The 12,933-nt window shown below is 51.5% G+C and overlaps 1 protein-coding gene across 1 annotated transcript in view; it reads left to right on the top strand.

The window, feature by feature from the left end:
- The window catches only part of uroc1 (urocanate hydratase 1), an 88,269-nt gene that overhangs the window by 62,538 nt on the left and 12,798 nt on the right, over positions 1-12,933 (top strand). The window contains exons 14-16 of the mRNA XM_059943890.1: positions 1,017-1,138; positions 7,964-8,037; positions 12,391-12,489. Coding sequence (XP_059799873.1) covers positions 1,017-1,138; positions 7,964-8,037; positions 12,391-12,489 — 295 coding nt within the window. The remainder of the gene's footprint in view (positions 1-1,016; positions 1,139-7,963; positions 8,038-12,390; positions 12,490-12,933) is intronic.

Genomic DNA, 12,933 nt, shown 5'->3' with positions numbered 1-12,933 from the left:
GGTTTCTCATCGTGACTTTATGTGTCAGAGTCTCCTGCCTGATGGTAGAAAGTCAAAGAGGATGCTGGATGGATGGGTGCGATCCTTAATAATACAAAGTGCCCTGTATATTCAACGCTCCTGAGAAATGCCCCCAGAGGAGACCCTGGGATCCTCTCAGCTCTTCTCACAGTCCTTTGTAGGGACTTCCAGTCTGATGCTCGACTACTCCCAGACCAGATGGAAATGCAGCTGTCAGGATGCTCTCAATGGTGCTCCTGTAAACTGCGGTTAAGATGGGGGGGGTGGGGGGCAGGAGGGAGCCTTGCTTGCCTCTTCTGAGGAAGTGGAGACCTGCAGTGCCTCCTTGTTCAGGGAGGTGATCCGTGATGTGAACTCCCGGGAACTTTGTACATTTGGCTCTCTCTACGAGGAGCCATGTATTCTCAGAGGGGGACGGCTTGTCCACGATGATTTCCTTGGTCTTCTCCACGTTCAGGCTTACACCGATCCCACCAGCCGGCCCACTTCCTCTCTGCACTCCACCTCGTCATCATTCTTGATAAGGCCAACCACTGCTGACTGAGGAGATGGTTTGAGCGGGATCCTGCAACACAGTCGTGAGATAGCAGTGTGAACGGTAGTGGGCTGAGCACGGCAGGTACAGCAGCACTCAACATCTCAGAAGTCTGGTTTTTCCCCTCCACCATCAGATTTCTGAACAGTCTGTGAACATTACCTTACTACCTCCCTCGGTCTTTGCATAAACTATTTATTTCTTTAATATTTCTTATTGTACAGAGTATTTTGTGTACTACAAGACAACACATTTCATGACATAGTTGAGTGATAATAAACCTGATTCTGGTTTTGTTGTATAGGTCAGCCAACATCATGGGCTGAAAGAGCTGTACCATGTTCTATGCTCTAAATAGAGTGGCAAGGTTAGATTTGAAGGGCTGAATGGCCTTCTCCAGTTCCTGTCTCCCTGTGTTGTCTGTGACTTCATTGACCAGTGTTGCCTTTCCCCTCTGTAGAGAAATCTTCTCCATGGGCTTCGGACCCTTTCGTTGGGTTTGCACCTCGGCTGACCCCCGCGACCTGGCGGAGACAGACGCCATCGTGACGTCGATCCTGGAGGGGATGATGAGTGAGGACGGTGAGTGGATCAAGGAGTGAGGGTACCGCGGTGGCCCGGACTGGTGTTTATCCTCTTTGTTTCATAAAATTCATAGAGAATAATAAAACAGAATGAGGTTGCAGAACGATTTCATGTCTGTGATTATAACATAAAGCAACAAATCTGATTCTGACACTGAAATTTGTTGTTTTGCGGTAGCAGCGCTGTGCAAAGGCATAAAATTCCTCCTGTGTCTTTGGGATACCACAGCACAGCTGGCATTCACTGGCTGTGAGAGTAAAATGTGGAGACTCTGCTTCCTGGCCAGTGGAGGGGAAGGGAAGAAGTGTGTTGGCAAGAGAGTAGAGCGGGAAGGTGATGGTCATGGGACAAAATCTCTCAGACTGATTGGAAAAAGGTAGATCACTTGGCCAGCATCAGGGAGTTACTGAAGGGATGAGAAAGGGCTCGTAGAACAGAGAACAGTACAGCACAGTCCAGTTCCTTTACACCATGCTATTGTGCCAATTTAAATAATCCCATGTCCTCGATAGTGGGGAAGCTGGTGTCCATGATGGAACTGGCCATGATCCATCCATCCATCTCCTCTTACAAGCCCATTGCCCTTCAGTTCTCTTTCGCTCATGTCCCTAATGAATCTCCCTCTACCACCACCCAACCGTGGGTTCCAACCATCCACCACTGCCTGTGTGCTGAAAAAACCTACCTCTGACATCTTCACTAAACTTTTCCTGACTCAACTAGAAGATGTCCTCTGCTGTTAGCCGTTGTCAGCCCGGGAGAAATGTGTGGGCTGGCCAGTGCACCTCCCAACACCCGATACACCTCTATCAAGTCACTTGTCATCTTCCTTCAGTCCAAAGAGAAATGCCTGAGCTCGCTCACGTCCCCATCAGACACGCACTCTAATCCAGACATCATCCTGGTGTATCTCCTCTGCACCCTCTCCAATCCAGACAGCATCCTGGTGAATCTCCTCCGCACCCTCTCTAATCCAGACAGCATCCTGGTAAATCTCCTCTGCACCCTCTCTAATCCAGACAGCATCCTGGTGAATCTCCTCTGCACCCTCTCTAATCCAGACAGCATCCTGGTGAATCTCCTCTGCACCCTCTCTAATCCAGACAGCATCCTGGTAAATCTCCTCTGCACCCTCTCTAATCCAGACAGCATCCTGGTAAATCTCCTCTGTACCCTCTCTAATCCAGACAGCATCCTGGTAAATCTCCTCTGCACCCTCTCTAATCCAGACAGTATCCTGGTGAATCTCCTCTGCACCCTCTCTAATCCAGACAGTATCCTGGTGAATCTCCTCTGCAGCCTCTCTAATCCAGACAGCATCCTGGTGAATCTCCTCTGTACCCTCTCTAATCCAGACAGCATCCTGGTGAATCTCCTCTGTACCCTCTCTAATCCAGACAGCATCCTGGTGAATCTCCTCTGTACCCTCTCTAATCCAGACAGCATCCTGGTGAATCTCCTCTGCACCCTCTCTAATCCAGACAGCATCCTGGTGAATCTCCTCTGCACCCTCTCTAATCCAGACAGCATCCTGGTGAATCTCCTCTGCACCCTCTCTAATCCTGACAGCATCCTGGTGAATCTCCTCTGCATCCTCTCCAATCCAGACAGCATCCTGGTGAATCTCCTCTGCACCCTCTCTGATCCAGACAGCATCCTGGTGAATCTCCTCTGCACCCTCTCTGATCCAGACAGCATCCTGGTGAATCTCCTCTGCACCCTCTCTAATCCAGACAGCATCCTGGTGAATCTCCTCTGCACCCTCTCTAATCCAGACAGCATCCTGGTGAATCTCCTCTGCACCCTCTCTGATCCAGACAGCATCCTGGTGAATCTCCTCTGCACCCTCTCTAATCCAGACAGTATCCTGGTGAATCTCCTCTGCACCCTCTCTAATCCAGACAGCATCCTGGTGAATCTCCTCTGCAGCCTCTCTAATCAAATCAGCATCCTGGTGAATCTCCTCTGCACCCTCTCTAATCCAGGCAGCATCCTGGTAAATCTCCTCTGCACCCTCTCTAATCCAGACAGCATCCTGGTGAATCTCCTCTGCACCCTCTCTAATCCAGACAGCATCCTGGTGAATCTCCTCACCCTCTCTAATCCAGACAGCATCCTGGTGAATCTCCTCTGCAGCCTCTCTAATCCAGACAGCATCCTGGTGAATCTCCTCTGCACCCTCTCCAATCCAGACAGCATCCTGGTGAATCTCCTCACCCTCTCTAATCCAGACAGCATCCTGGTGAATCTCCTCTGCACCCTCTCCAATCCAGACAGCATCCTGGTGAATCTCCTCCGCACCCTCTCTAATCCAGACAGCATCCTGGTAAATCTCCTCTGCACCCTCTCTAATCCAGACAGCATCCTGGTGAATCTCCTCTGCACCCTCTCTAATCCAGACAGCATCCTGGTGAATCTCCTCTGCACCCTCTCTAATCCAGACAGCATCCTGGTAAATCTCCTCTGCACCCTCTCTAATCCAGACAGCATCCTGGTAAATCTCCTCTGTACCCTCTCTAATCCAGACAGCATCCTGGTAAATCTCCTCTGCACCCTCTCTAATCCAGACAGCATCCTGGTGAATCTCCTCTGCACCCTCTCTAATCCAGACAGTATCCTGGTGAATCTCCTCTGCAGCCTCTCTAATCCAGACAGCATCCTGGTGAATCTCCTCTGTACCCTCTCTAATCCAGACAGCATCCTGGTGAATCTCCTCTGTACCCTCTCTAATCCAGACAGCATCCTGGTGAATCTCCTCTGTACCCTCTCTAATCCAGACAGCATCCTGGTGAATCTCCTCTGCACCCTCTCTAATCCAGACAGCATCCTGGTGAATCTCCTCTGCACCCTCTCTAATCCAGACAGCATCCTGGTGAATCTCCTCTGCACCCTCTCTAATCCTGACAGCATCCTGGTGAATCTCCTCTTCATCCTCTCCAATCCAGACAGCATCCTGGTGAATCTCCTCTGCACCCTCTCTGATCCAGACAGCATCCTGGTGAATCTCCTCTGCACCCTCTCTGATCCAGACAGCATCCTGGTGAATCTCCTCTGCACCCTCTCTAATCCAGACAGCATCCTGGTGAATCTCCTCTGCACCCTCTCTAATCCAGACAGCATCCTGGTGAATCTCCTCTGTACCCTCTCTGATCCAGACAGCATCCTGGTGAATCTCCTCTGCACCCTCTCTAATCCAGACAGTATCCTGGTGAATCTCCTCTGCACCCTCTCTAATCCAGACAGCATCCTGGTGAATCTCCTCTGCAGCCTCTCTAATCAAATCAGCATCCTGGTGAATCTCCTCTGCACCCTCTCTAATCCAGGCAGCATCCTGGTAAATCTCCTCTGCACCCTCTCTAATCCAGACAGCATCCTGGTGAATCTCCTCTGCACCCTCTCTAATCCAGACAGCATCCTGGTGAATCTCCTCACCCTCTCTAATCCAGACAGCATCCTGGTGAATCTCCTCTGCAGCCTCTCTAATCCAGACAGCATCCTGGTGAATCTCCTCTGCACCCTCTCCAATCCAGACAGCATCCTGGTGAATCTCCTCACCCTCTCTAATCCAGACAGCATCCTGGTGAATCTCCTCTGCACCCTCTCCAATCCAGACAGCATCCTGGTGAATCTCCTCGGCACCTTCTCTAAAGCGTCCACACCCTTCCTATGATGAAGTGGCCTGAACTGAACCCAGTACTCCAGGTGTGGTCCAGGCAGAGTTTCATAGAGCTGCAACATTACCACACAGTTCTGGAACTCAATACCTCTAACTAATAAAGGCCAACACACCGTACACCTTCTTAACACAACTTGTGCAGCAACTTTGAGGGACCTATGGACATGGACCCCAATGTCCCTCTGTTCCTCCAAGCGGTTTAGCATCCTGTATTCTGCCTTGAAGTTCGCCCTCACAAAGTGCATCACTTCACATTTTTCTCTGGATTGAGCTGCGTCTGCCACCCCTCAGCCCAGCTGAACATCCCGTCAGTCCTGTTGTAACCTTCGTCAACCTTTCACACCTTCCACACCTCCACCAACCTTAATGTGATCTGCAAATCTTACTAACACACCCTTCTACTTACACTGGTGGACGAAGCTTCCTGACTCCTCTGTCGGGTCTCTGTTTATTTTCCGATCCTTGGGGTTCTTCCAGAAGTCAGGAATGACGAGGTCTTAATTCCAAGATTTCAGTTTATTTTAGAGTACAAGCAAACTTATAATATGATGAATATGAGGCAATAACATGATCAGGAATAGTCAGCATAGCTTTGTCAAGGGCAGGTTAATTATAGCCCAGAAAATCATCGACCAGTGAGTCTTACCTCAGTGGTTGGTAAGTTGATGGAGAAGATCCTGAGAGGAAGGATTTATGAACATTTGAAGAGGCATAACGTGATTAGGAATAGTCAGCATGGCTTTGTCAAGGACAGGTCGTGCCTTACGAGCCTGATTGAATTTTTTGAGGATGTGACTAAACACATTGATGAAGGAAGAGCAGTAGATGTAGTGTATATGGATTTCAGCAAGGCATTTGATAAGGTTCCCCATGCAAGGCTTATTGAGAAAGTGAGGAGGCATGGGATCCAAGGGGACATTGCTTTGTGGATCCAGAACTGGCTTGCCCACAGAAGGCAAAGAGTGGTTGTAGACGGGTCATATTCTGCATGGAGGTCAGTCACCACTGGTATGCCTTGGGGATCTGTTCTGACACCCCTACTCTTCGTGATTTTTATAAATGACCTGGATGAAGAAGTGGAGGAATGGTTAGTAAATTTGCTGATGACACAAAGGTTGTAGGTGTTGTGGATAGTGTGGAGGGCTGTCAGAGGTTACACCGGGACATTGATAGGATGCAAAACTGGGCTGGGAAGTGGCAAATGGAGTTCAACCCTGATAAAGGTGAGATGGTTCATTTTGGTAGGTCAAATATGATGGCAGAATATAGTATTAATGGTAAGACTCTTGGCAGTGTGGAGACTCAGAGGGATCTTGGGGTCTGAGTCCATAGGACACTCAAAGCTGCTACACAGGTTGACTCTGTGGTTAAGAAGATGTATGGTGTATTGGCCTTCATCAATCGTGGGATTGAGTTTAGGAGCTGAGAGGTAATGTTGCAGCTATATAGGACCCTGGTCAGACCCCTCTTGGAGTACTGTGCTCAGTTCTGGTCGCCTCACTACAGGAAGAATGTGGAAACCATAGAAAGGGTGCAGAGGAGATTTACAAGAATGTTGCCTGGATTGGGGAGCATGCCTTATGAGAATAGGTTGAGTGAACTCGGCCTTTTCTCCTTGGAGCGACGGAGGATGAGGGGTGACCTGATAGAGGTGTACAAGATTATGAGAGGCATTGATCGCTGGATAGTCAGAGGCTTTTTCCCGGGGCTGAAATGGCTAGCACGAGAGGGCATAGTTTTTAAGGTGCTTAGAAGTAGGTACAGAGAAGATGTCAGGGGTAAGTTTTTTATTCAGAAAGTGGTGAGTGCATGGAATGGGCTGCCAGCAGCGGTGGTGGGGTCTTTTAAGAGACTCCTGGATAGGTACATGGAACTTAGAACAATAGAGGGCTATGGGTAATTTCTGAAGTAAGTACATGTTCGGCACAGCATTGTGGGCCGAAGGGCCTGTGTTGTGCTGTAGGTTTTCTATGTTTCTAACATAAATACTAAGCAAACTAACAAAGAGCTGGGAAAGGATGCTGAGAGAGGAGTTAATGCTGAGGGTTGTAAGACAATCGAATAAAGATAGCATTTCTGTACAATCTTTTACCTTTATAGAACATTCCTTAGATAGTGATGAATGAATTAATAGGCTACATGATTAAAACAATGACATCACCTGCATATGTTGTGGTTTCTCGTGCCCCAGAAATGACCAACAGACACAGAAGATTCTTCAAGAAGGGTTAAACTTTAATTTGCAAATCAAAGCTGAGACAGTCATTGAGCTAGTCGCTGATTGCCCACCGATCCCCGGACACAGCATTTTTTATAGCAATCTCCTGGTCCAGTTTCACATGTACCACACGTATGTCCCATTGACTTAATCATGTTCTAATCTACATCTCTTAGCTGTCTCTCATGAACACACCATTGTCTTCTACATTCTTAAGATTTCATTCTCCTACTAAATTGGGTACATGCATAGCAAATAGCAAACTCAGAACTGACCAATGTTCTAACCTACATCTCTTTAGCTACCTCTCATTAACACACCATTGTCTTCTACATTCCTAGGATTTCATTTTGGTTACATGCATAGCAAGCTGACTACATAGTTTTGGTTACACAGCAAATAATACAACTTTTATACTCCATAATATTTTTATACTCCAATACATACTATGCTAATATGTAACCAATGACAAGTGAGACAAGAGATGACCTGTTAGTTTGCTGCTATACCACGTTCTGCCAGTGAGTGTGAAAAGTAAGAGAAAATTTGTAGATGTTAGAATTCAAAGCAACACACACAAAGTCTGGAGGAACACAGCAGGCCAGGCAGCATCTGTGCAAAGGAGTGAACGCTGACATTTTGGGCTGAGATCCTTCAACAGGACTCGAGTCTCAGCTTGAAACGTCGACTGCTCACTCTTTTCCACAGATGCTGCCTGGCCTGCGGAGTCCCTCCAGCGTTTGTGTGAAAAATCCACGAGTTTGTTCAAAAGTACAAATCTTGATCAAAAATGTTATTTAAAGAAACAGTGGCTTCTAACAGCTCACACAGGGAATATTCTGTCATTTTCCCTTCCCTGTATTGGAGAGATCAGCTCCTGGTTCTGCGATCTCGCTCTAACACTGCTCAATGTGTTTCCGTTCGGCAGGAACCGAGAAGCCGGTGAAACAGCAATATTCCGACAACCTGAAATGGATAAAACAGGCTGCCAACCACAAGCTGGTTCGTGACATCACATTCTATCCTCCTCTCCTCTCCTTTGCCTGGCGGATGGGATCCAGGCCTCTCTGCGACATTGCTCGGGATTCCCGTGTCAGAACACTGCAGCACACTGACCACAGGAAACAGCTGGAGGTTTCTAGCAGTGTCCTTATCCCGTCAACATTCCCTGCAAGTGGTACATTAGAGCCTGGGTCAGACACAGAGAGAATCTCCTTCCACACTGTCCCATCACACACTCCCGGGGTCAGACACAGAGTGAATCTCCCTCCACACCGTCCCATCACACACTCCCGGGGTCAGACACAGAGAGAATCTCCTTCCACACTGTCCCATCACACACTCCCGGGGTCAGACACAGAGAGAATCTCCTTCCACACTGTCCCATCACACACTCCCAGGGTCAGACACAGAGTGAAGCTCCCTCCACACTGTCCCATCACACACTCCCGGGGTCAGACACAGAGTGAATCTCCCTCCACACCGTCCCATCACACACTCCCAGGGTCAGACACAGAGTGAAGCTCCCTCCACACCGTCCCATCACACACTCCCGGGGTCAGACACAGAGAGAATCTCCTTCCACACTGTCCCATCACACACTCCCGGGGTCAGAACACAGAGTGAATCTCCCTCCACACTGTCCCATCACACACTCCCGGGGTCAGACACAGAGTGAATCTCCCTCCACACCGTCCCATCACACACTCCTGGGGTCAGACACAGAGTGAGTCTCCCTCCACACCGTCCCATCACACACTCCCGGGGTCAGACAGAGTGAATCTCCCTCCACACCGTCCCATCACACACTCCCTCCACACCGTCCCATCACACACTCCTGGGGTCAGACACAGAGTGAATCTCCCTCCACACCATCCCATCACACACTCCCGGGGTCAGACACAGAGTGAAACTCCCTCCACACTGTCCCATCACACACTCCCGGGGTCAGACACAGAGTGAATCTCCCTCCACACTGTCCCATCACACACTCCCGATACGGCAGACCGATAGGGCAGAGTGAGATGGAACGGAGACCGATACGGCAGAGTGAGATGGAACGGAGACCGATACGGCAGAGTGAGACGGAACGGAGACCGATAGGGCAGAGTGAGACGGAACGGAGACCGATACGGCAGAGTGAGACGGAACGGAGACCGATAGGGCAGAGTGAGACGGAACGGAGACCGATAGGGCAGAGTGAGACGGAACGGAGACCGATAGGGCAGAGTGAGACGGAACGGAGACCGATACGGCAGAGTGAGACGGAACGGAGACCGATACGGCAGAGTGAGACGGAACGGAGACCGATAGGGCAGAGTGAGAAGGAACGGAGACCGATAGGGCAGAGTGAGGACAGAACGGAGACCGATAGGGCAGAGTGAGACGGAACGGAGACCGATAGGGCAGAGTGAGACGGAACGGAGACCGATAGGGCAGAGTGAGATGGAACGGAGACCGATAGGGCAGAGTGAGATGGAACGGAGACCGATAGGGCAGAGTGAGACGGAACGGAGACCGATAGGGCAGAGTGAGACGGAACGGAGACCGATACGGCAGAGTGAGAAGGAACGGAGACCGATAGGGCAGAGTGAGACGGAACGGAGACCGATAGGGCAGAGTGAGACGGAACGGAGACCGATACGGCAGAGTGAGACGGAACGGAGACCGATACGGCAGAGTGAGACGGAACGGAGACCGATACGGCAGAGTGAGACTGAACGGAGACCGATAGGGCAGAGTGAGATGGAACGGAGACCGATACGGCAGAGTGAGATGGAACGGAGACCGATAGGGCAGAGTGAGATGGAACGGAGACCGATAGGGCAGAGTGAGACGGAACGGAGACTGATAGGGCAGAGTGAGGACAGAACGGAGTGAGATGGAACGGAGACCGATACGGCAGAGTGAGACGGAACGGAGACCGATAGGGCAGAGTGAGACGGAACGGAGACCGATACGGCAGAGTGAGATGGAACGGAGACCGATAGGGCAGAGTGAGGACAGAACGGAGACCGATAGGGCAGAGTGAGACGGAACGGAGACCGATACGGCAGAGTGAGACGGAACGGAGACCGATACGGCAGAGTGAGACGGAACGGAGACCGATACGGCAGAGTGAGACTGAACGGAGACCGATAGGGCAGAGTGAGATGGAACGGAGACCGATAGGGCAGAGTGAGATGGAACGGAGACCGATAGGGCAGAGTGAGACGGAACGGAGACTGATAGGGCAGAGTGAGGACAGAACGGAGTGAGATGGAACGGAGACCGATACGGCAGAGTGAGACGGAACGGAGACTGATAGGGCAGAGTGAGACGGAACGGAGACCGATACGGCAGAGTGAGACGGAACGGAGACTGATAGGGCAGAGTGAGATGGAACGGAGACCGATAGGGCAGAGTGAGACGGAACGGAGACCGATACGGCAGAGTGAGACGGAACGGAGACCGATAGGGCAGAGTGAGACGGAACGGAGACTGATAGGGCAGAGTGAGACGGAACGGAGACCGATAGGGCAGAGTGAGATGGAACGGAGACCGATAGGGCAGAGTGAGATGGAACGGAGACTGATAGGGCAGAGTGAGGACAGAACGGAGACTGATAGGGCAGAGTGAGGACAGAACGGAGTGAGATGGAACGGAGACCGATAGGGCAGAGTGAGAAGGAACGGAGACCGATAGGGCAGAGTGAGGACAGAACGGAGACCGATAGGGCAGAGTGAGACGGAACGGAGACCGATAGGGCAGAGTGAGACGGAACGGAGACCGATAGGGCAGAGTGAGACGGAACGGAGACCGATACGGCAGAGTGAGACGGAACGGAGACCGATAGGGCAGAGTGAGACGGAACGGAGACCGATACGGCAGAGTGAGACGGAACGGAGACTGATAGGGCAGAGTGAGATGGAACGGAGACCGATAGGGCAGAGTGAGACGGAACGGAGACCGATACGGCAGAGTGAGACGGAACGGAGACCGATAGGGCAGAGTGAGACGGAACGGAGACTGATAGGGCAGAGTGAGACGGAACGGAGACCGATAGGGCAGAGTGAGATGGAACGGAGACCGATAGGGCAGAGTGAGATGGAACGGAGACTGATAGGGCAGAGTGAGGACAGAACGGAGACTGATAGGGCAGAGTGAGGACAGAACGGAGTGAGATGGAACGGAGACCGATAGGGCAGAGTGAGAAGGAACGGAGACCGATAGGGCAGAGTGAGGACAGAACGGAGACCGATAGGGCAGAGTGAGACGGAACGGAGACCGATAGGGCAGAGTGAGACGGAACGGAGACCGATAGGGCAGAGTGAGACGGAACGGAGACCGATACGGCAGAGTGAGACGGAACGGAGACCGATAGGGCAGAGTGAGACGGAACGGAGACCGATACGGCAGAGTGAGACGGAACGGAGACTGATAGGGCAGAGTGAGACGGAACGGAGACCGATACGGCAGAGTGAGACGGAACGGAGACCGATACGGCAGAGTGAGATGGAACGGAGACCGATAGGGCAGAGTGAGACGGAACGGAGACCGATAGGGCAGAGTGAGATGGAACGGAGACCGATAGGGCAGAGTGAGACGGAACGGAGACTGATAGGGCAGAGTGAGACGGAACGGAGACCGATACGGCAGAGTGAGACGGAACGGAGACCGATAGGGCAGAGTGAGATGGAACGGAGACCGATAGGGCAGAGTGAGACGGAACGGAGACCGATACGGCAGAGTGAGACGGAACGGAGACCGATAGGGCAGAGTGAGATGGAACGGAGACCGATAGGGCAGAGTGAGATGGAACGGAGACCGATAGGGCAGAGTGAGACGGAACGGAGACTGATAGGGCAGAGTGAGGACAGAACGGAGACTGATAGGGCAGAGTGAGGACAGAACGGAGACCGATAGGGCAGAGTGAGACGGAACGGAGACCGATAGGGCAGAGTGAGACGGAACGGAGACCGATAGGGCAGAGTGAGATGGAACGGAGACCGATAGGGCAGAGTGAGATGGAACGGAGACCGATAGGGCAGAGTGAGGACAGAACGGAGACCGATAGGGCAGAGTGAGACGGAACGGAGACCGATACGGCAGAGTGAGACGGAACGGAGACCGATACGGCAGAGTGAGACGGAACGGAGACCGGTAGGGCAGAGTGAGACGGAACGGAGACCGATAGGGCAGAGTGAGACGGAACGGAGACCGATACGGCAGAGTGAGACGGAACGGAGACCGATAGGGCAGAGTGAGACGGAACGGAGACCGATACGGCAGAGTGAGACGGAACGGAGACCGATACGGCAGAGTGAGACGGAACGGTATTAAACCTGCCCCTCGGCCTCTCGCTCTCCCTCGCAGGTGGTCGGCTCTCAAGCTCGCATTCTGTACTCAGACCAGAGGGGCCGAATTGCCATCGCCGTAGCAATCAACCAAGCGGTCGCCACAGGCAGGGTCAAGGTAAGGGCCACGATTTGCAGAATGACACACCGACTCAACGATTCAGGAACAGCTTCTTCTCCTCCGCCATCAGATTTCAGAATGGACACTGGACACGTGGACACCACCTCACTTTTTGCTCCCTTTTTGCCCTACCTATATAATTTAATATTTTATATACACTCATTGAATCCACAGCTCCTCTATTATTATATATCGCAAATTACCGTGTTAGAACAAGCTTCACCACACACCCTGTTAAACATGATTCCGATTCCAATTCTCATCCTTCATTTTCCTCGCCCTTTCGACAGGAACATGTTGCCTCCTCCAGGGTCCTTGTGGAAGGCCTCCCTGTTGAATTTTCACCCTCCCCCCCCACCCCCCGTACTTCTATTTAGGGGGTCCCAGGTCACAGCCTCCTGCCCTATTGGTCTCTGTTCCGTCTCAGCCTCCTCCTCCTCC

This window comes from Hypanus sabinus, chromosome 19, assembly GCF_030144855.1.
Source record: "Hypanus sabinus isolate sHypSab1 chromosome 19, sHypSab1.hap1, whole genome shotgun sequence".
Taxonomy (NCBI): Eukaryota; Metazoa; Chordata; class Chondrichthyes; order Myliobatiformes; family Dasyatidae; genus Hypanus; species Hypanus sabinus.
Note: the sequence above shows the minus strand (reverse complement) of the source record. Positions and strands in the feature narration are given on the sequence as shown.